The 27,409-nt window shown below is 37.6% G+C and overlaps 2 protein-coding genes and 1 non-coding gene across 4 annotated transcripts in view; 2 read left to right on the top strand and 1 right to left on the bottom strand.

Annotated features, from left to right (window-relative positions):
* Cep85l (centrosomal protein 85 like) overlaps window positions 1-27,409 on the bottom strand; it is a 215,618-nt gene that overhangs the window by 92,074 nt on the left and 96,135 nt on the right. The window lies entirely within an intron of this gene.
* Window positions 19,153-19,259, top strand: LOC123463773. The gene has a single exon (XR_006639156.1). It is a non-coding gene; the product is annotated as a U6 spliceosomal RNA (small nuclear RNA).
* Pln (phospholamban) lies at window positions 23,363-23,646 on the top strand. Its single transcript, XM_004651242.2, has one exon. The coding sequence runs from the start codon at window positions 23,363-23,365 to the stop codon at window positions 23,519-23,521; it is 159 nt and encodes a 52-aa protein (XP_004651299.1). The 3' UTR covers window positions 23,522-23,646.

The raw sequence follows: 27,409 nt of genomic DNA, 5'->3' as shown, positions 1-27,409 counted from the left end.
CCCCAACCATCAGGGAAATGCAAATTAAACAACTGTGAGATCGTTCCTTAGCCAGTAAGAATAGCAAACATTAAAAAATCAAATAAAAACAAATGGTGGTGAGGATGTGGAGAAATAGGAACATTCAGTCACTGTTGGTGGGAATTTAAGCTGGTACAACCACTATGGTAATCAATATGGAGACTCCTGAAAAGGATGAATATAGAGTTACCAACAGGCCCTGTTATTCCATTATGGGAATTTACCCTTAAAGTTCCACATCTCAGTTCATAAATACTTGCTCAACCATGTTTATAGCTGCTCAATTCATAATAGCTAAAAACTGGAATGAGCCCAGGTGTCCATGATTGAATGAATGGATAACCAAGATGTGGCATTTCTACATGATGAAATTCTACTCAGCAGTAAGAAAAAAATGACACATTGAAATTTGTAGCAAAATGGTCAAACTTGGAACAGTGAACTCACACAATCACAGAAAGACAAGTGATGCATGATCTCACTCATCTGCAGTTCCTAACCTAGATCAACCCAGGTTGCTGACAAAACTGAATAGCATCTTGAGGAATGGACAATAGGAAGAGTATGGCTTGGGGGAAGGGGATGGGTGGGGGGGGACACAAAATCTGAACCCAAATTGAACTGGTACCATAGAATCCTACATTCTATAAATCATACTAATAGGTAGAACACTCAAGAAGGACCATAGAGGGAGGACCTGAATCAAAATGCACTGGAGAATGAGACAAAACCTAACCTCAAATTTCTCCTGTTTCTCTTTCTTTTCTGGCTTTTCTTTTTTCTTTTCTCTTGGGGCTGGCCTGTAATTCCCTATACTAGGATGTGGTCTACATCCATAATGAGCTGTTAATGACAGAGACCTACTAGATCTCTCAAAACAAACAAGATAGACTTCTGTCAGAGCACTTGATTACCCACCAGAGGTTAATGTTAAGACCCTGCTGTTGAAGATACCAAACACCCTTGTCACAGCCCATGGAGAGACCTGGTTGGAATCTGGAGGAGAGACAGTCCCCAAATAATTAGCCCAACTAGTGCTGGAAGGCAATACATGAGCTACCAGGGGAACGTGGCCAACATCTGTCCAAGCAAATCAAAGTCTAAGTGACTCAGAAGCAAACAATCTCACGTGATGCTCAACAGTGGCACACAGCCATGGCAGATAACCAACTGCTCTTGGATTGGCTAACAGATGTCAGTGGAAAGGAAACCATGTCTGCTGGAAGTGGGAAACAAGTCAGAATCATATCGAGATAATGTTTCTGCTTTCCATTGTCAAGCTCTCACTAACCTTAGACTTTAAAATTGTTTACACCCTTTTAATTCTCTCTAAATTAATAATGGTTATCGTATTTAAGTGGTGCTGGCTTCATTCTCCGTTGGAGAATCTGCTTCTCTTTTTCACATGGGAACTGGACTTGAGGAGATAAAACAACCCAGCGCACACCACCCCAGGCCCAGCTGAAACCACAGAGGAATTGTGGAAATGAACAAGAATGCTGTTCTCTTAGTTAAGTTGATATCAGCACCAGGGTGATGGAGAAAGATACCGAGGACTCTCAACACCTACCAAGGCAGAGAACCAGATGCTCCTAAATGCCCATCAAAGAAACAGACTTAAAATGCTCCCACCATGGCTCAGGTAATTTTGTGGAAGAGGGAGAGGAAAGAATGTTAGAGCCACAATTTGGGATATTTTGCACAGAGATATTGCTTTTCTCCCCCACTCCCACAATGCATGACCCACAGTCTCTATGGGGTAGACTTGCACTCCCAAGAATGAAGGCCTCTTTAGAAAAGGGGCATTGAGGAGGGAAAGGATGGTACCAACATGTGATGTTTACATACAAAATGTATACATATCTAGCAATTTTAAAAGTATGAAAAAAAAAAAGCAGTAGAAAATACAAACTAAATTGAACAAGCCCAAAACGTTAGAAGGTCTCAAAAACAGAGTCAGCCATGGAGGGTAGAAACTCAGATCTGGAAGACAAAACCAAAGAAAGTTCATGAGTCTAAAAGTTTCAATAAATTCAAACATTTTGTAAACAGAACATGGCAGAACTGTGGAATACACTTAAATGTCCCAACATTCAGATCATAGGAATACCTGAAGGGGAAGAAATTCAGACCAAAGGCATGAAGAACTTATTCAACAAAATTATTAAAAGAAGCTTTCTCACTCCCTCTAAAGAAAATCCTAAGAATTTACAAGACTTTAACAGAACTCCAAACAGACAGGACCAAAAGAGAAATTCTCTAATACATATTAACTTTGAGACTCCAAACATCGATAACAAAGACAAAGTCCTAAAAGCAGCTAGGGAGAAACAACACATTCCATATAAAGGAAACCCCACCAGAATTACATCAGACTTCTCAATGGAAACCCTAAAAGCCAGAAGGGCCTGGAATGGAACACTGCAAAGTTGAAGAACTTATGGCTTCCAATCCAAACTACTCCACCCAGCAAAAGTATCCCCCATAATAGATGGTAAAAGAGAAACACTCCACAGTAAAACTCAGCTTTACAGCTATATGAGCACAAAGCCAAACTTGCAGAGAGTACATCAAGGAATTCTCCACACAGAAGAATCAAATAACCAACCTCATGTCCTACAAGAAGCAGATGACAATAACAAACTCAGAGAAGGCACAAAAAACTACAAAGTCCAAGAAAATACCAAACCACATACACCAGCACAATATGGCAGGGATTAAATCAAACCTCACAATTGTTACCCTAAATATTAATTCACCTATCAAGAGACATAAACTAATAGGATGAATCAGAAAGTTAGACCCCTTAATCTGCTGTCTTTAAGAAACCCACCTCACCACTACAGACTGATACCTCCTCAGGGTAAAAGGGTGGAAAATGAGATTCTAAGAAAATGGAAATAAGAAAAAACCAGACATAGCTATACCAATATTGGATAAAAGAGACTTCAAATCAAAAGTAATCAAAAAACACAAAGAAGGCCACTTCTTTTTTATATTTTTTATCTATTCATTTATTATTATTTGAGAGAGAGAGAGAGAGAGACGGGGGGGGGGAAGGGAGGCAGAGAGAGAGAAAGAGAATGGGTGCACCAGGGCCTCCAGCCACTGCAAACAAACTCCAGATGCATGTGCCCCTTGTGCATCTGGCTTATGTGGGTTCTAGGGAATCAAACCGGGGTCCTTTGGCTTCACAGGCAAATATCTTAACCGCTAAGCTATTCCCTCAGCCCAGAAGAACGCTTCTTACATATTAAGGGAATGATAAGAGGATATCACAATCATCAATCTTTATGCACCAAACACAGGTGCACCACAATTCATAAAACAAAACCTACTTGGCAACAAAACAAAACCACCAACACCATCATAAGTGGGGACTTCAACACTCTACTATAAGCAATAGATATATCATCCAAACAGAAAATTAACAGAAAGAGAGCTCAACAAGACCATAATCAATTAGACTTAAAGGGCATCTATAGAACATTATACCCAAAATCCAGATTACACATTATTCTCAGCAGCCCACAGAACCTTCTCTAAAATAGATCATATACTGGATCATAAAGCCTGCCTCCATATATTTAGGAAGATCAACGTAATTTCCTGCATGAGTGACTGGGGGAAAATGACCAACATCTGCCCAAGCAACTTGTGGTCTAAGCTACTCAGCAGCAAACAACCTGATGTGATGTTCGCACATGTGAAATAGTGTCACACAGCCATGGTGGGTAACCAACTGCTCTTGATTTGGCTAATGGATTTGCTCAGTAGAACAGAAACCATAGTTGGAACATGCAAATAAGTCATAACCACATCCCAAAACTGAGCCCTCTCTCTATTATCAAGATCCCACCAATTTTCAGCTTCAAGAGGGCCTACACCTATTAAATTCTCTCTAAAATAATGATTATCCCATTTATCTGGTGCTGACTTCACTTTCAGTTGGAGAGTTTGCTTCACTTTTTCAGATGGATGCAGAACCTGAGGAGAGAATCAGCCCATCACACCTCACCAAGGTCCCAGCTAAAACCATAGAGTAATTGGGGAAATGAGCAAGAGTGCTGCTTTCTTGGTGAACCTGGTACCAGCCCAAGGGTGAAGGAGATAAACACAGAGACCACTCAACTCCTACCAAACCAGATATATAGTCACAGAGGCTCCCAAGACCTCATCACTGAAGTAGACCTAAAACAAACCCAGCATGGTTCAAGTAAATTTGCAGAAAAGGGGGCAGAAAGATTGTTAGAGCCACATGTTGGGACATTATGCACAGAGACATTGCCACTTACCCATAACTGATGGCTAACTCCACATGCATGATCCACATTTTCCAATGAGGAGAGTCCCTTCAGAGGGAAGAGGACAGAGAGGAGGCTAACAATGATACCAACATGGCTATATACACACTGTGTACATAACTAATTTTCAAAAAGAGATAAATTATTCTGAAGGTGTTGAGAACACTGTCAAACAGTTAGCTGGCCAGTACTATAATCATGCTATGTATAACGTGATTAAAAACATCTAGGTAGAAACTACCTAGCTCCAATCAGAGGTCATTATGTGAGAAGAGGCAAGGCTTGGGATGTAAACAAAACTAAATGAGAAAATTAAGTTGGAAGAGTTAATGGAAAACCATTGCAGGAATGAGTAGTATGTGAAAGGCCAAGTCATACACAAGAATGGCTTTTTTCTTTTCAATCACAAGAACTTAAACATGGCTGGGAAATAGGTGTACAAGTAAGGCTGGACAGGGGCTATTTGAAACAGCTACTTTTCAAGAGGCCCCACCTGACTGGCACACATTCCCATGGCAACACTGAGAGTTTTTCTTTGGACAACACATTGAGGTGAGCTCAGCTCCTTTGAGCACTATACTTACGAATATGTTTTCTTGCATCTCACTTCAATAGAAATGTGAGATGTTTTACAAACTGAATAAAAATAAGATCCGTGCAGGAAATGATCGTGGTGCAAGAGGTGGGAATAGGATATGAAAAAGTGAAGAGCAAATCACTATCCTTAAATCTATTAGAAGGTAACAACAAATGAAATTTGTCTTTTTATTGCTGTATCTACTTTATTTTTTATTTATTTATTTTTTTAAGTAGGGTCTCAATCTAGCCCATGCTGGCCTGGAATTCATTAAAGAGTCTCATGATAGCCTCATATTCATGGCAATCCTCCTACCTTGGTCTCCCAAGTATTGGGATTAAATGTGTGTGCCAGCACAGTCAGCTTGTAACTCCTTTTTCCTTCTTCTTTTTCTTTTTTTTTTTTTTCCGAGGTGGGGTTTCACTCTAGCTCAGGCTGACCTGGAATTCACTATGTAGTCTCAGGATGGCCTCAAACTAAAAGGCAATCTTCCTACTTCTGCCTCCTGAGTGCTAGGATTAAAGGTGTATGCCACCACGACCAGCTTGTAATTACTTTTAAATGACATATATTGGCAGAATTTAATGGATTAATCCCTTGTCATTAATAGATTATATATCTTCTACCACTGGAAATCAAACTGGAAAACAGTTAAGAATATAATTGATGATTAATAACTACAAAATGGAAATAAAGAGGCCAGGAATGGTGGTAACATCTGCAACCCCAACACTTGGGAGGTGGAGGCAAGGATCAGAAGTTTAGCTCATCTTCAGCTACAGAAAAAATTTGAGACCAGGGTACATGAATCCCCACAGAAGGTTATCAACATGAAATATTCAGTATAATGTTGGTCTATTTTATATCCTGCCAAGGTTATAAATAACAAATATACCAGATAATACAGTTAGCTTCCATTAAGTCAGAGCTGTTAAATACTAGCCTAACTAGTTTTTAAATCAACATTAACAAATGAGTCTTTTGCCATATTTTACTACCAAGAAATGAAGAATTAGTAATAAATTTTCTCTGATTGGGTGAATACCAGAAAACCCTCTAAAAAAGGACCTTACTGGAGTGGGAGCTTCAGGAAGAGGGAAATAATGGTCCCAACATGTGATGTATTCATACAAAATTTCTTCTGAATACATTTTTCTCTGGAATCAAAACACTGAATGCATTATTTTAATATGCAGGAAAGACTTTTTGTAAAAGGAGGGATTAATATTGGTTATCTTGATAGGATATGGGCTTTTATTTTAAATGAGTTATCTAGGGACTTCCGGTTAAGATGGTGGCGTAGGTACCACGCCAAAGCAGCGTGGGGGGGGGGGAAGACCAAAAAAAACTCAGCAAAATACACTTTTACTAAAAAGTGAGGTGTATAGGAAATTGAAGCGGCAGTGGAGAAGTAGAAGAGATCCAGAGCATCCAGAGCCCGCACAGGCCAGCAAAAGCGGCTCCAGCAGCTCCGCCAACCGCCACAGTGGCGGCACACCAGAAAGCGGCCAGGCTCAGCTCCAGCCGCAGGAAAAGCCAGGTGCGGGGATTTTACACTCATACCGGCACTCTCTGCAACTCAGGAAATGTGAGGGGAGAGCGGCAGTGAGCAACGGAGGAGCAGACCACGAGGTAGAAGGACACGTGGAACAGCAAGAGAACCAGAGCAGCTGCGGCTCCCTCCCCACCCCCACCACCTGAGCCCAGCTCCAGCAAGCAGAGCAGCGTCTCGGGGCCGGCCACGCCAACTTGGGCCAACAGTGGGACCCAAGCAGGAGCAGAGTCCAGCAGCAACATCAGTGGCTCCGGCACGGGTAACAGCGGCCCCAGCAGTAGCAGCTCCAGTCGCGGCAGACCCAGGAACGGCAGCAGCAGCAGATCCCGCAGCAGCAGCTTCAGTGGCAGCAGCAGCAGTGGACACAGCAGCAGCAGCTTCAGCAGCAGCAGCGGTGGGCCCAGCAGCAGCTTCAGCATCAGCGGCTACAGACCCAGCAGCGGCAACTTTAGCAGCAGCAGTTCCAACAGCAGGGGTGCTGATCTGCAGGGCCACACTTGCCAGGCTTGGTTTGCCCCGCAGGAAAAGCCAGTGCCCAGCTCCAGAAATCAGAACAGCAGCCCGACGACCCAGGCAGCAACTTGACTGAGACCAAAATCATCCAAGGTAATTGGGATTGCACCAGGGAAGGGTCTCACTTGGTCACAGCTGACTTGGATCCCTCAACAGACCAGAAATCTTAACCTCTTTGTTGATAGAGGATCTGGTCATTATAATAACTACTCTTGCATACATACTTGGGGCTGTTTTTGATTGAATGTGTACAGTGTTTAGTTAAATTTTAGAACCTACCTGTATTTTATTCCACTCAGCCTGCTTGAATACTCCCATAGCAGGGAAACTCAACCCCTAGGAACATCTTTGTAGATACTCTGAGAGTCTTAAGAGCCACACCTAACACCCTAAGCTCCTACCCTGAAAATATATAACATCAAATCAATTGATATAGCTAAGAATACCCAGCTAGCTAGAAAATCCAAGCTTTAACTTAATCCAAGATGCAAAAATATATACATTATAACACAAGAAACATTAAATGAGTTATCTAGCTTTCTTATCATGCACATACAGGTTGTTTTCTATTGCTTCAGCTACAGACATTGAATGTTTTCTTTTATACGGTAAAAGGACTATTTTTAAAAAACATTTTAAACCTGGCTTAAAATGGTCAACACATATAATTCTAGCACTGGGGAATTTAAAGCAGCACGATTGTGAGTTTGAGATCAGCTTGGTCTATACAGTCTCACTCACTATGTCTCAAAAAATATATGTATTTCACGAGTCTACAGTGGAAAATCTCAGGGCACAAGTGCTGAATGGAGTTTAGAGAACTTCTTGTATGATGAAAACTTAAGAAAAGCAAGTGTCATGATGGTTGATACTGAATTTTTTTTCACCACCAGAGTATAGTTAGCCTATAACATATAATCAACAAAAGGATGAATACCCACAATTCCCCAGTGTATTTCTCAGCTTTCAAGAACTGTGGAGCTATTTCAACAGCACACATAAGTGTGCCAATGGCAGTGTGGTATACAGATATGCAACAGTTCTTCCAAGTCATTCTGAATAGACACTCTTGTGCTCTTTAAACTTTCATACTTAGCACAGAACCTCCCAATGTGTTCTAAATACCCTTACCTACAGAAGGTTTTACCTTCCAAGCTATCAACACTTCAAATCTGTTATCATTTCCTAGCAGTCACAGATGCAATAAAATAAAAAGTCAGTGCTTTAAAGATTACAGCTCAAGTCCACAAACTTCATTTGAATAAAAATAATTTCCAGCCCCTAAGTTATAGCTGTGCTTCAGACCTCGTTGGGATCAATGTGCATAACTAATTTAATTTTAGCTTTTGATGAAATAAAGATAAATTTAAAAAATAATGTTGCACTGTATTTTGGAGGTATAAGGTTTCAAAGATACTCTTTAAAAAGTTATTTTTATTTGAGATAAAGAGAGGGAGAAAGAGAGAAAGAGGAGAGAGAATAGGTATGCCAGGGCCTCTACCCACTGCAAATGAATTCCAGATACATGTGCCACCTTGTGCATCTGGTTTACATGGGACATGGAGACTCGAACCTGGGTCCTCAGGCTTTGCAGGCACATGCCTTAACCACTAAGCAATCCCTCCAGCCCCAAAGATGAGAGAGAGTGAGAGAATTGGTGTGCCAGGGCTTTAGCCACTGCAATCAATCTCCAGATGCTTGGATCTGGAGAGTAGAACATGTGTCCTTAGGCTTTTCAGGCATGTGCCTTAAGTGCTAAGCCATCTCTCAAGCACCCAAAGATACTTTAAAAAAAATTATTTATTTATTTATTTGAGAGTGACAGAGGAAAAGAGGCAGAGAAAGAAAGAGAGAGAATGGGCATGCCAGGGCCTCCAGCCACTGCAAACGAACTCCAGATGCATGTGCCCCCTTGTTTATCTGGCTAACGTGGGTCCTGGGGAATCAAGCCTTGAACAGGGGTCCTTAGGCTTCACAAGCAAGCACTTAACCGCTAAGCCATCTCTCCAGCCCCAGAGATACTTTTTGATTCTCTAGCATTCATTATTCAGGTTCCAAATTCTATGAACTAAATGTGCAGATCTTTAACAAGTTAGATGATAAAAAATAAACAAATTGACTCAAAAAAAGAAACTAGCATCCTGCTCCTGCCACTATAACTTTCCTGTTCTTACTGTTAAGATTTCCCTGTCATGATGGACCATATCCCCTGGAACTGTAAGATGAGAAGAGAAAGAAGAAGGGAGAAGGAGGAGAAAGGAAGAAGAGGAGAAAAAGAAGAGAAGGAGGAGGAAAAAAATGAAAGGGACAGTGGGGAAAAGAGGAGATAGAAGAGGAAGAGGACAAGGGGTTAGGGGATGGCTGTAAAGGTACTTGGTTGCAAGCCTTCCAACTCAGACTCAATTCTTTACAGTACCTGCATAAAGCCAGTTATGTACATCTCTGTGAGACTAACACACTTATGGAAATGGGAGGTGGAGCCAGCAGAATCCAGAATCTTGTGGGCCAGTTAGTCTGGCATAAACAGTGGAAAAGCAAGAGAGACCCTGTGTCAAAAAATGTAGTACAGGACATACTCCTGGAGATGGTCCTCTCACCTCCACATGTGCACTGCGGCATGCCCACACCTATACACATGATGATGAAGGAGGAAAGAAGATAAAATATATTAATGCTGAAGTCAACAACAAGGTTTTAAGTTATCCATGGCACCACCTAAATAATAACCTGTTTTCAAGAGAATGCATTAATATAACAACCTAAACATGAGTTTGGCAAAAGTATATTCTTGATCTGAATGATGGCACTGGACTTGGCCACAAGGGCAACGAGAATAACAGATGCCATTGCTTCATACACCTTTTTAATGCTATAAAAAAAATTACTGGGGGGGGGGCTGGAGGGATTGCTTAGCGGTTAAAGTGTTTGCCTGCAAAGCCCAAGGACCCTGGTTTACTTCCCCAAGGACCCACGTTAGCCAGATGCACAAGGGGGCACACATGTCTGGAGTTTTTTGCAGTGGCTGGAGTCCCTGGCATGCCCATTCTTGTATTTCTTTCTCTCTCTCTCTCTCTCTTGTTCTCTGTCAAATAAATAAATAAATAATTTAAAAAATATTACTTTGGAGAGGGAGGAAACACAATTGTACTGAAATGTATCAAACAATGTACAACACTCATGGTATTCATTAAGGCTGCTGGTAAAATGGTAAAGTATCTACATATAAGAAAAGTCAGCTTACTAATCTCTTCCACTGGGACACTTAGCATTGCTTGCTTTATAAGGTGTGGTGGTTTGATTCAGGTGTCCCCCATACACTTAGCTGTTCTGAATGCTAGGTTCCCAGGTGATTGGAGCTTTGGGAATTAACGCTTGCTGGTGGTGGTGTATTGTTGGAGGCAGGTTTATGGGTGTTACAGCCAGTTTCCCCATGCCAGTGCGTGGCACACTCTACTGTTGCTATTGTCCACCTTATGTTGGCTGGAGGTGATGTCAACCCTCTGCTCATGCCATCATTTCCCCTGCCATCATGGAACTTCCCCCTGGAGCCTATAAGCCAAAATAAGCCCCCTTTTTTCCCACAAGCTGCTCTTGGTTAGGTGATTTCTACCAGCAATGTGAACCTAACTGCAACAGTAAAGCAAATATAAATTTCATATTTGAAATCAAAATTTACAGAAACCTCTGCTGAAAAACAATCAAGGCTCCCCTTCAACTTCCACCTTTTTTGAATTATAAAAGATACTCATTTTAAAAAAATTATTTACTTTTTGAAAGGGAGAAAGATGCAGAGAGAGAGGCTCCATTTTTTGTTTGTTTGTTTGTTTTTACATAATGAAAGTAAAGAATAAACTAAGCAGGTCACTTTCCTTCCTATTTCTGAACAATGAAGGTACTCCAGAAGAATAAACAAACATTCTTTCTGTAAGACAAGTCATATAATGACAGCTATTTGACTGTGGGGATGAGAATGGATGACAATGGTCATAAAAGAAAAGATATTGTATGCAATGCTATAAAATTTAGATTTTAGGGGAAATGACTATAATGGAAATTTCTCAGCACACAAGGAACGATCACAGTTGCAGAAAAGCAGACCCTGAGCCATGGCCTGCGCAGTGGTAGCAGCTAGGCTGACAAGAGCTGCTGCAAGTCATTAAGGTTCACAGCCATATTTGCATGTTTAAATATCAAAAACCAATGTTTTTTTGGTCATGTTACTCTCATCCTATGTTCCCTAATCATTCACATACTTCTCTTTCTCACACTGACCTTTAACACTGAAGATTTCAGAACTGTCCCTAACACTTCCACTTCATAATTATCTAGGGGTCTTTTCCAGTGCCCACTTTCTTATCTTGTTCTATTCTTCACGCAATGAGTATTTAAGAACCACTAACAGCCAAGCATGGTCGCACATACCTTTAATCCCAGCCCTCGGAAGGCAGAAGTAGGAGGATCACTGTGATCCTGGGCTAGAGTGAGACCCTACCTCAAGGAAGAAAAATTAATAAAAACTACTAAGGTTGCAGACCAGGTAACTACAGTAATAAAGAAAAAAAAATGCTGCTTAGTATAATGGTGCACACCTGTAATCCCAGAATATGGGTGGCTGAGAGATGAGCTCTGGGAGTTTGAGGCCAGTCTGGGCTACAAAGCAAGACCTAATATCCACACAAAACAAGCAAAAGACTACAGAAAAATGAGTTAGTGAATTGGCTCTGAAAAAACCTGTAACCTGTCTAAGCATATACTCAAACAATAAATAATGAAGATGTACATGAAAAATTATGTGGCATAAAGCATGGAACACTTCACTGAAAAACTGAAGAGGCATTTTGATGGGAACAAGGGTTTATTTAGGAGGAATGACATTCCTACAAAAAACATCCAGACTTAAAATAGAACAGTAACCTATCACCAGGTCACAGGGAGCTGTATAGAGTCAGAGCACAGCACACAAAGGAATGTGATAACAGACAAAATGCCAAGCTGAAAGATTGAAAAATTAAGGACTGTGCCATGAACAGAAACATTCTCTAGCACAAGGATCCTTTCCTTTTATTGACACTTTCAGCAAAGTGCTGAACTTATTGGCCAGAATGTTTTTGAACACTTAAAACACAGAATTCCAAACAATTGAGGGTAAGTCCATGTGTAAGGCAGTATAGTACAAGTATGGTCTAGACAAAATGACCTTTCTGATGGGTTTCAGTCTCCTGGTATCTAAGGAAACAGAAGCAGGAAAGTCATGTTTATTTTTCTCTCACCACCTTTGAAGCATGTCATATTAAAGTCAATCTTGTCTTTCTCCAACTGTTTCCTAGAGCAGACCCCATGACCCTTACTAGAGAGATTATATCCCCCTTATCTTCTCCATCACTATCTTTCCATTCATAAAACCTAATCATAAAAAAGTCCACAAACTTTCCTGTTTCTTTGGGTCTTCATTTTCTTTTTCTTTCTTTCTTTTTTTTTCCTTTAATTTTAGGTAGGGTCTTGCTGTAGCCCAGGTTGACCTGAAATCCATTATGTGGTCTCAAGCTGGCATCTAACTCACAGCAATCCTCCTACCTAGGCCTCCCAAGTGCTGGGATTAAAGTGTGTGCCACCACATCTGGCAGGGAGTGGATCTTCATTTTCTGATGAAGGCTCACATGTCATGTGAAAGTTAAATTTGTATGCTTTTCTCTTATTAATCTGTATTATGTCTTAAAGGCATTGACTATGAATACCCAGCAATGAGTGAGAGAGAAATCTTCTCTCTTATACCTCCAAAGAGCACAATTAGGAAAGATGAAAAAGAATAACTTGCTTTCCAACTTGGGCCTAGCAGAATGGCTCCCACAAAGGGTGGCAAGAAAAGGAAGAGCCATTCAAGGAGGTGGTGACCTAAGAATATTCCATCAACATTCACAAGCACATCCATGGAGTGGGCTTCAGGAAGCAGGCCCCTTGGCCCTCAAAGAGATCTGCAAATTTTCCATGAAGAAGATGGGGACTCCAGATGTGCACATTGAAACCAGGCAAAGATGTCTGAGCCAAGGGAATAAGGAATGTCCCTTATGGTATTTGTATACAGTTGCCCAGGAAACAGAATAAGGATGAAGATTCACTGAACAAGCTTTATACTTTGGTGACCTATGTCCCTTTTACCACATTCAAAAATCTACAGACAGTCAACATGGATGAGAACTAACATCTTAAGTGTCAAATAAAGTTACTAAAAATTGTTTTTGAAATAACTTTATGAGGAACATGACAAATACTAACTAAACCTCTGCCAGGTGATCAAGGTTAATAACAACAGTGATAAATTGTGGGAAGTGAACAGAATGTGATGAAATGGCATTTTACCTTTTTGGCCTTAATTAAAAAAAAAAAAAAACTGTCTCCCCCCCCACTTTTTTTTCCTCTCTCTCTCAAATAATAAAATGAAATAAAATAGAATAAAGTAAAATAAAATACTGTTAACCAGCCTAGCCATGAGAAAAACATCAGACAAATCTTAACTTGGACACAATCTACAAAACATCTATCATCCTTCAAAACCACTAAGATTATCAAATTGTAAGGTCTGGGGCTCGAGAGATAGTTGAGTGGTTAAGACACCTCCCCGTGAAGCCTAAGAGCCCAGATCCCATGTAAACCAGATACACAAGGTGACCCTCATGCAAGTTTGCATATACATATAAAGTGGTACATGTGTCTGGAGTTCGATTATAGTCGCTGGAGGCCCTGATATGACAATTTTCTCTCTCTCTTAGAGAAAGAAAAGAGAAATGAGAAAAGGAAGATCTGAGAACCTTTCAGAGCCAAGAAGGCTTAAGGAGACATTACTAAATGTAATGTGATATCTTGGATAGGATCCTAATTCAGAAAAGGTGATGTTAGGGAAGATTAAGCCAAGACTTTACTAACGCTCTATAACAACATTGCTGCTATGGTAAGGACAAGTCTACCACAGTAATATGATCTTCTGGGTATGAAACACATAGAACACTCTGTACTAGGCTTGCAATAATTTTGTTCATTTTAAACTGTTCTTAAAATTTATAAGAAATAGCAAGTAAGAATGGATAGGACTATATAAGAAGAAAATTACAATAAAACTGGTGTTTTTACATAGCAAATCTGAGATGTACTAATATATATGTTCTATGCATGCATTTTTTTTTTTTGAGACAGTGTTTCTTGAATCCCAGGCTGACCTTCAGCTTGATGCTCAAATTCCTTACATAAGATAGCATACTATGTGCAAAAGAAATGTGGCATATATCACGTCATGCAATATCATTTGTAAATGATTAACATCTAAGGTAATATAAATGAAATGTTAATAGTTATCAAACTACTTAATTTTATAATCATAAAAAGGAAAATAAGTTCAGGACAAATTTGTTTCAAATATTTTCTTTCTGCTTTTGGTTGAATACATGGTTCGGATTCCAAAGACTAAAAATACCTTAGATTTCTAAAGTGACAAACATACTGGTAACATTTCTGCAGCTTGTGGTCTACAATCAAAGCTGAACAAACACTAAATTTTTCATTTAGAGTTTAGTAAAAATAAAGATGCATTCAAGGACCCTGAACTCTATTCACACACCACAAGAATCTATTCTGTCAAGGGAAAAAAGCTGAGTACTAACCCTAAATGAATACCTTGTTATGGAAACTCTGATAATCACTATACACACTTTATGTCATTAAACCCCCAATCACAATGTCCTTCACTCCACACATGATTTAGTCATGTAACTAAAGGTGGTATTCAACCATGTAATTCCAAATAAAGACAAAATACTTCTAAAACTTTTCTAGCTCCTAGTTGAGTAATTTGAGCAACACTCTGTAAACTAACTGGTGTTCCTATTAAACACTTTTCTGTTGGTGGGATAAGGTTAAAACTAAAATACAACACTTCCTAGACTTCCATAAAGCAGCAACAGTTACCTGACAGCCTCATTCCCATGCACATCTACACTGATTCTACTCTCAACTTTCACACACACCTAGTCTAGCTTTATATGGTATGCCTGTGCCATGTGCACTTTTAAAATAAACTTGCACACATGTGAATTACTAGGAGATATTCAATTTATGGCAGTTCTTTAATTTATCCAATTAAATATTACCAACTGTTTTCTTATAATATGAAGTTCTTGATTGGTATACTATTCTTTGAAGCCTATGTCCATAATTATTGTTTTCTCCCTATAATATTCCAATTTTATCAGGAATAACAACAAAACTTATTTCTAGCTCAAAATTCTTACCCACTCTTCACCAGCTATGTTATATTTGATAAGCTACTATAAACCATTTTACATTGCTAAAAGTTTCATATTACTGACAACGAGTAATAAGAATATTGTATAAAGACTGAAAGAAAAAATTGTTGCAAAGTATTAAGGAAAGCATCAAGCACACATTTTTGGTACTGTATATACAGAGATACAAGTTCCACTAGATAATCTTACTTTTGCATTTACTCATACATGGTGAATTTTCCATTATCAATGTTTATAGAGGATCTTTGCTAAAATATTTCAGTGAGTTTAAGCTAACAAGTGATTTGTTGAAGAAAAGGACTGCACCTTTCTTTGGAAGAAGCCACGATCATCTCCATTTAAGGACACAGAAGCAGGGGCTCCCCACGGACAAGTGAGAGGCTGAGTTCATTCTGCTATGAGCATTCAAAAAACTACAAAGAGCTCTTCCAGCACTAAAGAACAAATTTAAAACTTGGGAATTTCAAGTGTGGTGATTTAAATGAAACTAATATAAAAAGAGAATGATTCCCTCTATTGAACTTCCTGATAAATTGTTTTAGCTCGTCCACACTCTCCCATCAATATACATTTCTCTAAGCCTAAAGATGAACAACTCTTCAACCCAATCTTAGTTTTCCGATCTCAGCTATCTGCTCTAAAATTTTTACACCTGAAAAATCACAGTGTTAATGACCTTTCCACGTGTAAAGTAAAATACATGAAGTTCTAAAGTTTGGCTGTGATAAGACTAAAGCTAACCAATCATAACTTCAGAATTCCTGTGACATCATAAGGCATCGCTAGAAGACTTGTCCTCCACGACTGCAGCTGTTCCCATAAGCCGGGTGACAGTCTGAAAACCTCCGAGTTAAACATTTCCCAAGATTTCATCCAACTTGACATACTGTGATGGTCACAGAAGGCAAGGTAAGAAACTGATTCCACTGCTTTTAGAATTTTTTTCCTTTCCATAATTCAAATTTAAACTTTTAAAAAGAACCTTATTTTCTAAATTTGAATTCAAAGTTAGATAATACAATGTTTCTGATGATAAAAAAGATTAATTTCTAAATAAATTCTTATTCATTTAGTGACAATAAAAATTAGACCCAACTTTGAAAAGGATCACATCTTTGATCTTAGTTACTGGTTTGTTTTAATTTTACTTGTATTTGTGTTTTTGTTTTCAAATGTGAACCTCTCCCAATTTAAAAATCTTCTAACTATATTACTTTATTTAGAGGTAGTAATAAATTAATTTTTCCATGCATGACTTCATTTTTATATGTTTCTCTGCAGTGCAGGCTGGACTGCTTATTTCCACTTTGATAGAATAAATGGTTGTGGGACAGCATGCACATTAGCAGAACACCTCTTCCACTATTACTATGGCTCTGCCTGGTAAGGAGATGTAACAGAGTTCAAAAAAAGATAATGCAAGCTACTTGTAAATTATCTTGAAGATTACTTTAAAACATTTCCTAAAAATACCATCATTTTAGTAAACAGGACTACTGATAGATTAATGTCAGTACCATATCATAAACATGTCTGAAAATAAAAAACTTTGTTACAAACAAAAAAAAGTTCTTGTAAGGTCACAAAATTAAAGGGTTTTTCACACATAAACATTCCTATATATCTCATTTGAACAGTTGGTAAAATGTTTACTTTGTTAACTAAGGAATATATTTTTCTCAAGTTTTTTGTCCTCCAGTGTTGCTAAGTTTTCTCTCATGAATTTAGAAGTAGAAAGAAAAAAAATAGAAAAATGAAAGAAAGACAAAGAGAGGGAAAGAGCAAACTATTCCAAGAAGGGAAATGCTACAATAAACCTCATGACTTCCTTTCAGTGCTCTCTTCTTTCTGTTAGTCCTCAGCTTAATAAATTGCCTCAATATTCTGTTGGAGATTTTTGTTCTATTCTATTCTCATATCATATGTGTGTTAAAATAAATTTACTCTAGAATTATCAATTTCTTAAACAAATGTTACCTTTGCTGCTCACGAAAACAAGGCACTTTGTAGTGCCAGGCCGCTTTCCTGACACACAGGCACTTCTAGTATTTGTCTCTACCACTGAGATAACTGTCTCTCAGTATTTCTGTATTCATAGAATACTTTTCCATTGCTATTACACAAATGTCACTCAGCACCTATTTCTATGTGTAAAAGTCTGCATTTCTATTCAAATATCTATCAAATTACAACCTTGAACTTCAATTAGCCTTTTCATGGGTATGGTGTGGGGGATATTTTGTGTTTTTTTCACAGCACATTTTATTCCAAACACTAGGCAACTTCTAGAAAGAGCAGAAATTCTGTTATTGGAATATCCTTAGCAGGTTAATGGGATCACAGTTCTAATGATGGCTGTTAAAAATTTAAACACAATGCCATAGGTACCAGATGTTTGAAATGTACAACTCTATCATAAGGTGATGTTTAAGTTCTTTGTTTATAAAAACGTATGCTTTACTAAGTGCTGTGGGTTGGAGAGATGGCTTAGCAGCTAAGGTGCTTGCCTTCAATGCCGAAGGACCTCAGTTTGATCCCCCTGTACCCATATAAGCCAGATGCACAAGATGATGCATGCATCTGGAGTTTGTTTGCAGTGCCTGGAAGTCCTGGTACACCCATTCTCTTTCTTTCTCTCTCTTTCTGCCTCTTTTCTTCTCTCAAATAAATAAAAATAAAATATTTAAAACCAAGTGCTGGGCTGGAGAGATGGCTTAGTGGCATTTAGATGGCAAGCCTGAGGACCCCGGTTTGAGGCTTAATTCCCCAGGACCCATGTTAGCCAGATGCACAAGGGGGTGCCCGCGTCTGGAGTTCGTTTGCAGTGGCTGGAGGCCCTGGCATGCCCATTCTCTCTATCTGCCTCTCTCTCTCTGTCTGTCTGTTGCTCTCAAATAAATAAATAAAAATAAACAAAAAAATTAAAAATAATAAAACAAAACTAAGAGCTAAAAAAAAGTCAGATGAAATCAAATGGAAGAAATGTAAGAGATTTATAACTTATGAAGCATTTTTTTAAAATTTTTATTTATTTATTTATTTGAGAGCGACAGACACGGAGAGAAAGACAGGTAGAGGGAGAGAGATAGAATGGGCGCGCCAGGGCTTCCAGCCTCTGCAAATGAACTCCAGACGCATGCGCCCCTTGTGCATCTGGCTAACGTGGGACCTGGGGAACCGAGCCTCGAACCAGGGTCCTTAGGCTTCACAGGCAAGTGGTTAACCGCTAAGCCATCTCTCCAGCCCTTATGAAGCATTTTTAACACAGGTAAATGAATAAGAATTTTATTAAGAGGGACCATATCAAATTTATTTTAATAGTATCTCAGTAAACATAAAGGAGAATCATTACACTTATACTGTATGTTAGCATATAGTTTCTTAATCTGTATATAGAGAATATTTGCATAAATAGTTCAACAAATAAAATTTCATGTATTAAACATAATATGTGTATTATGTAATATAATTTATATAGCCATGAGTTCAAGTCCACCCTGAGATTACATTGTAAATTCCAGGTCAGCCTGGGCTAGAACGACTCTACCACAAAACAACAACAACAACAAAAAATTCCTTAGTCTTGAAGTTCAATTTTCTGAATAAGCCTGTGTATACAAACACTTCATTTGATCCCCTTAATTCTCTGTGTCTGACAGGATTACTTCTAATTTATAATTTAAAAAAAACAGATGCACAAAAGGTAAGCTTATTAAGGTCACAGAACTACATGCAAGCAGAATTTCAGCAGGAGACAAGGTTTTTTATGTCTCTAGGTCACAGGCACCTCTTATCCTGTTCCCTGCTTAATATGGTTTAAAAATAAATAACAATGCTAACAAAGCACAGTAAATTCCATATTCCGAATACTGAAAATGTCATTTTGTAGTGCTCACTTTGGCAGCACATATACTAAAAGGGGAATGATACAGAGAAGATTAGCATATCCCCTGCACAAGAATGACATGCACATTCATGAAAATGGGATTTGATAAAGCAAATTCAAAGAATACAAACTTAAGCTAATTCAAAATCATTCTATCTTATCTAAATGTACATGTTATGTAATTTACCTTTAATAACCTACATGATGTAGTACAAATAATTCTCAAAGTCAGGATGTAAAAAAGTTATCAAGCAATAAATTCTGATAGGAAAAATTCAAAATAAACATATTTTTGAAATGACAATCAAATTAAAGTTCCTGATAATTTAGTTTGTTTCATTGATAGAAATATACCTTCAATTTATCCAAGGCTTGTTAGATAAAATCCAGATTAATTTATTCTCACACTTTCCATAAAACCTCATTTCAGTACTTCATATCGCTAGCTTTCTTCAATTTCCTTTCTGTTCTACTCACAATATATGTGCTTAAACAGAAGAACCTTTGTTACTCATGTGATGAAATGCTTTTTTGCTCATGTGATGAAAATTGCTTTCATCTGATCATGCCAACAAAGGAGATAACTCAATTGAAGGTTGGGATCTAAAACATAATCCTTCTAAATTACACTGGCACATAGATAAGATGCAGTGTCTTTAAACATTTCCCCAAAGGCCATCAATGTTCTTATCTTACACAATCAGGAAGCAGGTATTAACAAATAAACAAATGAAAATAAAGCCTGAGTGTTTCCACTCTAGTATACTCAGTTAACTGAGGCCCTCTAGTGTGTAAAAGAATGTACTCCATCTTTAGAGCTTTCAGAAAACAATCAGCAATATTACAACGACTTACAATAATAAGGGTCTCTGTTAAGTTAAGTTTCAGCAATTTTTCCTTCACATTTCCCAACTTTCTTACCATACCCTCTAAAAACAAAAAAACAAAATAAGTCTTTGTACTTACAAGTTAAAAAGAATTTAGAAGTGATGCAATCTATTATCCCAGGTGTAAGCAAGACTACAGTAAATTGAGACTAGTATGAGCTAAACAGAATTCAAGGCCATCCTAAGCTACACTCGGAGACCTTGTCCTCCCCCCCTCAAAAAAATTGGGGGATAGAGAGATTGCTTAGTGGTTAAGGCATTGCCTGCAAAGCCTAAGGACCCAGGTTCAAGTCCCTAATAGCCATATAAAGCCAGATGCACAAGATGGCACATGAGTCTGGAGGTCATTTGCCAGGACTAGTGACCCTGATGTGCCCATTCCCCCACCCTCTTTCTTTCTCACACTATCAAATAAATAACAACAGCCATTAGACAATTTCAAAAAGAAAGTTTCTCTGCTATTTTTAATGTATTAATGAACATGTCTCAAGGTAAAAAAATTAAACTAGAATATTTCATTACAGAGACAATTTATGAGTAAAGAACATTTATTTTAATTATCATTAATTATTATTACAACCAGACAGATGTAGTTTAAAGATTCTTTGAGGTATTCAGTTTATATGCCAATAAAGTAAAGTAACTTCAAATAGAACTTTCAAGTTTAAAATCAGGCAACCTTCTGGAAAAATGTATCAGAGTAAACTTTGTGAGCCAACAGACTGATAACTGTAACAGTAAATTGCCCTAATATGCCATCACTTCTAGCTTATTCTTGGAAATGAATGACCACCAGGAAACAAATTCCAAATAATACTAACACAGAATATACTGCTTATTCAAAATCTATAGAGAAAAAAAATCTACGGGAGACTTATCTTCTAAACTAAATGGAAAAATACTAAATATATCTGTCAGACTATGGTCTTAGAAGTTGATTTTAATTTGTGAGCAAAGTGAGCCCACAGTCACTAAAAGAATAATAAACAACTGGACAAAAATAAAGAGAGTAGGTAGCAAAATTCTAATGTTAAAAAAATCATTTGCGGGCTGGAGAGATGGCTTAGCGGTTAAGCGCTTGCCTGTGAAGCCTAAGGACCCCGGTTCGAGGCTCCATTCCCCAGGACCCACGTTAGCCAGATGCAGAAGGGGGCACATGCGTCTGGAGTTCGTTTGCAGAGGCTGGAAGCCCTGGCGTGCCCATTCTCTCTCTCCCTCTATCTGTCTTTCTCTCTGTGTCTGTCGCTCTCAAATAAATAAATAAATAATAAAAAAAAATCATTTGCATAGTAGGATCTGGAGACATGGTTCAGTGGTTAAGGCACTTGCCAACAAAGCCTAATGACACAGGTTTGATTTCCTAGTACCCACATAAAGACAGTTGCACAGTGGTGCATGCATCTGAAGTTTGCATTGGTTGCAGGCCCTGGTGAGCCTATTTTCTGCCCCCCCCCCATACACACTGCCTGCAAATAAATAAAAGTATGCTAAAAAAAGAACTTGCATACAGTAGAAGCAACACTAACAAAATCTAAATATGTAGCAACACCAAAGCACTGGTAGTGTTTGCAGGTGTGATCACTGCTCAGCATAAAAAGTGCTAATGTGGCAATAATCTAGCAAGGTGTGTGCAGGCTGCCAAAGGATTTCCAGAATCTACTGAAGTTTCTTTTGGGTCAGGCTGATTCTGGTATTATGTTGTTGCAATAGGACTCCTGCAAGCAAAGTAAGCATTCCTGCAGGAAGTGGATAAATAGTCTTTCCATCCAACAGGCTCCTCATATGGCATATGATACTTGTCAAAGGAGCATGGTTGTCTGTGATTTGTCATCTTCTTCTATTGTAAAAAGAAGATTCTCTCTGTACCTTGATATTTGTTTGCAGTGCCAAGTTTACCTTCTTTGAGGAAAAGATGGAAATAAAACAAAAGGCTTTATAAATCCTACAAGGAATGGTCAGTTACAATCATCACATCCTTCCAAAATTTAGAATGAATCCCACATACATACATTTAGGTATAGAGCTGACAAGATGAGGTGGGGTTTCATGGACCACATAGGAGACTAGGGGAAAAAAAGGAAATCCAGTACCTATTACATGTAGTAATATATTTACACAGACATATCAAATAATGTTAACCAACCTGCCTCTGGGCACTTAACTATGATATTTTAAGTCATTTTTATTTTTGTTATTTTTAAACTAATTAAAAACTTAGCTGGGCATGCTGGCATACAGCTACAATTCCATCACTAAGGTGGCAGAAGCAGGAGCATAACCTCAAGTTGGAGGCCAGCCTGGATAAAATCCTAAAGAACAATATTTTTTTTAAAAGCCACTTAAAATACTCCCAAATACTACTACTATTTCTAGATAGTTAACACACAGTTCATTTTATGTCTATATCCATTTTCATGATATATGATTTCTTTTGTCTTTAATAATTATCAAAGCTTTAGACTCCACATGTAGTAATAGATTTTATAGATTCTTAGAAGAAAGGGAAGACAAAAACCCCTCCTGGCAAGCAAGGGAAACTGGAACTGTCCGTGGTAGTAAAATAACAAGAACCATTATGCCTGCCAAAAACTTTACAGTCTTTTAATACTTCAATCAAATCCTGTTAAAATGTTGTTTGAAGGCTGGAGGGATGGCTTAGTGGTTAAGGCATTTGCCTACAAAGCCAAAGGACCCAGGTTTGATTCCCCAGGACCCACAATAGCACAAGGGGGAGCATATGTCTGGAGTTTGTTCACAGAGGCTGGAGGCCCTGGCATGCCCAATCTCTGTCTCTCTCCCTCTTTCTCTGTCAAATAAATAAGTAAATAAAAATAAAATGTAGTTTTAAATAACATTTAGTCAAATCAGGAAGCAGAACTAGAAGCAACTGAAATCTTTTTTTCATGTAATATTTTACCTTATTTAACTCTGTTATGAGATTAGCTCTAAAGCCATTAGTGTTTGCAGAGAAACAAACTTACTTAAATTATAAGAACTTTAGACCAAAGGAGTAACCCAAGTGAGTGCATCATAAACCAAATACTTGCTGCAGTCATTTTGGAAGAAGGCTAAGACTTAGGGGGGTAGGCATATGCACAGACTACAGAGCCATCTGATGCTATAAAATACAAATAGTATTGAAGAAGATTCATTATCTCCAAACTGTGGGCTACCTTTTCAGAAGAGGTACAACATGGGATCCTAATCAAGTCACTATTTTTACATTCCAGGCATCATAAAAGACTGAAGTTACCTCACACTTGGCTGCCAGCTCTTTCTTTCTCTTGACCACTTAACAAGTCAGACTTCCTGTCTTACTGGCATCATGGAGAAAGTCCAATATCTTACTCGCTCTGCTATAAGAAGAGCCTCAACGATTGAAATGCCTCAACAAGCACGTCAAAATCTCCAGAACCTGTTCATCAATTTCTGTCTCATCTTAATCTGTCTCTTGCTCATCTGCATCATTGTGATGCTCCTATGAAGCTCTGCTGCAGTCTCCAGATCTGAACTTAACACTATGCCTACTTCCTGCACAGAAGAATTTCTTTGTGAAAAGTCAAGATTAAAAGCAAAAATATTGTCAGTGAATGTTATCCACTGGATTTTTTCAACACTCAAAGGGCTTGTTTGCAAACTACAGTGACTTAGTGTGTGTAATTTAATTGCTGGTTTTTTCACAATGGCTCATAAGTTTCTTTTCTAAATATTTGAGAATCTATATCTGATGGTGAAGTGTAAGTTTTAATTTTGAAGCAGCACTGCTAAAAATTTCACTTTACACACACACACATGCATGCACACACACATACACACATAACCATTAGCTGTATTGCTATAAAAGTTCACTTTGCACACAGCACATGCATGCATGTACACATGCACACATATACACATAACCATTAGCTGTACTGCTAAAATGTTCACTTTTTATATTTAACGGCTTCACTCTTTGAGGCAAATATAATTTAGTTTGCACTATAAACACTTCTTTGATAGAAACTAAGTATTTTTCAGGTTTCCAGCTCCTAAATAATAATTTAAATGAAGAGTTATGATTCAAAGCAGCCCACTAACTCTTCACGTATGTTGTTATTATTAGACAAAAGCCTTGGTAGTTACTGTCAGAACCAAAAAAAAATATGGAATAGAAATTGTATTTTTTTCTATACACATTTTTAAAGCATGTGAGAACCAAATAGAAAAAGTAAGATAATAATCTTAGACAAACAAAAGTCATCTTAACTAATTTTATCAAAAAATTACAGAATTCTAGAACATGTAAGTTAATCATAAATTTTCTCTCTAGGATACTCTGATCAACAGACAAAAAGTGGTGGTCAATTTAAAATTGATTGTTAGATTGCCATAATCACTAATACTAATAAACTCTAACCCTAATTTGAGGTTGAGGTGGATTATCTCAGTTGGTATACTTAATCTGTAACATCGTATCCTTGGTTTCATAGGTTACCTCTTACTTCTACTTCATGATCAAATTTAGGCAAGTAAAATATTATTTTCAATCACAAAAAGGAATGATTAATAAATATTTGGAATTTTCTTTTCAAATATTAACTTATTCCTTTAGTACATATTAAAATGAATTTTTTCCTACAAATTATTTATAGTAGACTATAGCTATTTTCCTTCATCTATCAACCACACAGCAAACATCTGTTTTATAGGCCACTCTAATGAGTGAAATAGTAGATTCATAATGTTGACTATAATTACTTTCTTGCTAAATCTTTTTCAATTTCCCTCTGATTATTTTAAAAACATTTTCCAGCAATATAAGTAAAAACTGTTGTTATAAAATATATTTGCTGGGCTAGAGAGATGGCTTAGCAGTTAAGATGTTTGCTTGCAAAGCCAAAGGACCTTGGCTTGATTGCCCAGGACCCACATAAGCCAGATGCGCAAGGGGGTGCATGCGTCTGGAGTTCATTTGCAGTGGCTAGAGGCCCAAGCGTGCCCACATTCTCTCTCTCTGTTTGTGTCTGCCTCTTTCTCATGCTCTCAAATAAATAAATTTTTTGAAAAGAAAGTATATTTGTCAAAAAATTAATGATTTATACTGGCTCAAGTAGAAAATAGGTTAGACCTAGATTTCATGATTCTATAATTTTAAATTCAATTCAACACATGCTACTAATTTAGCAGTTACTAAAGAATGTAGAATGTATACTTACCTGTATTTTCCAAAATATGAGTATTAAAAGAATTTGAATCATCAACATCAATTTTGGTTTCTAAGAAAAATGTTTCAAACAGAATAGTAAAGTATATTGGTTTTAAAGTCTTTGGATACCTAAGAAATACTTGACGTGAAAATGGAGACAGTCTTGGTACTGGAATTATATTGTATTATTATAATTATTATTATATATTTTATTATATTATTGTATTGTACTGTGATGCATTTTCTCAGAGAAGGCTCACCTACAAGTTGTAGAGCCCTATCACAGCCAAAAATGTATTAAGTAATAATATTCATAATCATATAATCATAATTGTATAATCATAAGCTCTACTAACTGATCTCAGAAACTATGCAAAAGTAGTCAAGAGTTCTGGAATTGCTTGTACTGATATTAAAAGTAGAAAATCGAAACACAAAGTCCCCTGCCTTTCATTGCATTGCTCATTACAATATCAACCTTATTTATTAATGTCAGATTACAGAGCTTTCCCTGGGTAAAATGTCTTGTTATTCTTCATTTTGTCTCATATAAACAAAAACTTCATAAAGTGAGTATTTTAGAATAATATAATTCATTAAAATGAAGAAAACCCATTCTAGAAATGGAATTTATTTTGCTTATGATGACACATAAAGAGGTAAGCTGTAAAAAAATTATATATTTAAGCTTTCAAAATATTAAAGGTTTAAATGCCTTAAGGGCTTAAGGGGAAGGGATCGTAGATATATAAGTAGAGAAATGGAATACTGGGGGCAAAATGATCTAGGTGGGAAGAATATGTAGGAGTGGATGGGAGGAGGATTAATCGAAACTAAAGGTGTTATGAATAAGACATATGGAAACCTCCTTTGATATATACATATATGTATATGTATATGTATATGTATATGTATATGTATATGTATATGTATATGTATATGTATATGTATATGTATATGTATATATATATATATATGAAGAGAATTCAGACAGAATACCCTGTGGGTAGTGTGGATAATGTTGTGCACTGAAGCCATAGGTTGTTTAAGAAAAATTTCAAATTCAGTGAGTTATATGTCAAGGAGGCCCCCAAAATAATACAGGCTACTGCCAAGGCTCTTGGTTGCCTATCAAAACTAGATGATAAGACCCTACTGCAGACACCATAAACTTGGGTTGCAGAACACTGTAAAATCAAGCTGCAACTGTATTGGATGCTTCCTCCATGTTAACTAGCCCTTATAGTGCTGGAAAGTGCTATGCAGTCTACTAGGGGAGAAAAGTCATTAGCAGTCTTAACCAGCAGTGGACCCTGAAAGTTATACAACTGGCCAGTTAGGCAAGATGTTATGGGGAAACCAGTGGTTCTCAGAATGGATATGAAGCCCACTCCACAGGAGGGAATTCATGCCTGACAGTAAAAACCTAGTCAAAAAGACTACGCCTGGGAAGGTCATAGGCCCTAGTTGGGGAAGCTATTTTGTTGTTTGGCTACATGGATATATCATACCCACCAAACCCTCTAAATATCTATGTTTATACCCACATAGCAGAGCTGCTCTCACTTTTGGTTAGAGAAATTTCTCTTTTTGGATGTCAGTGACCACTGTGAAGACTCAAAACTCATAAAAGTGTTCAGAATAAGCGAAAGTTGAATGTTCCCCACCTAATGAGACATTTCTATCACACTCCAATGGCTCATGGAATATTTCAGAAGTGGAAGAAAGAATGTAAAAACCACAGGATACTTTGAAACTGTCTTCCAGAGAAAGTAGTAGTGTATTCGTGACCTCAAAGCAGCTGTCTAGCTGTTTCTACACATATGCACAAATACTGGGTTCATCAACATGCTGTCATGGATGATGGAGGAGGCCAGAAAACAAAAATAAAAGACATCAGAATAGAAAAGGGAGAAAACAGGGAATTCAGTGGAGAGAGATTGGGGAGGAAGACAAAAGGAAGGAGGAGAGTGACGGGAGCAGATTATGGAAACTTTTCAATACAGTTTTTAATTTTAAAAAACAAATACTTCTTGCTACAGAATAAATTATAATCTTATTTGTAGTATACTAAAAGTAACTAATTTTTATATGTTTAATGCTTCCTTTTATATTTCTTTTTTTTAAATTTTTTTGTTTATTCTTATTTATTTGAGAGCGACAGACAGAAAGAGAAAGAGGCAGATA

The sequence above is a fragment of the Jaculus jaculus genome, chromosome 9 (assembly GCF_020740685.1).
Source record: "Jaculus jaculus isolate mJacJac1 chromosome 9, mJacJac1.mat.Y.cur, whole genome shotgun sequence".
Classification (NCBI taxonomy): domain Eukaryota; kingdom Metazoa; phylum Chordata; class Mammalia; order Rodentia; family Dipodidae; genus Jaculus; species Jaculus jaculus.
This window is presented reverse-complemented; position numbering and strand designations above follow the sequence as displayed.

Coding starts and splice junctions, on each gene's coding strand:
- Pln (XM_004651242.2), top strand. CDS start 23,363: ATGGAGAAAGTCCAATATCTTACTCGCTCTGCTATAAGAAGAGCCTCA.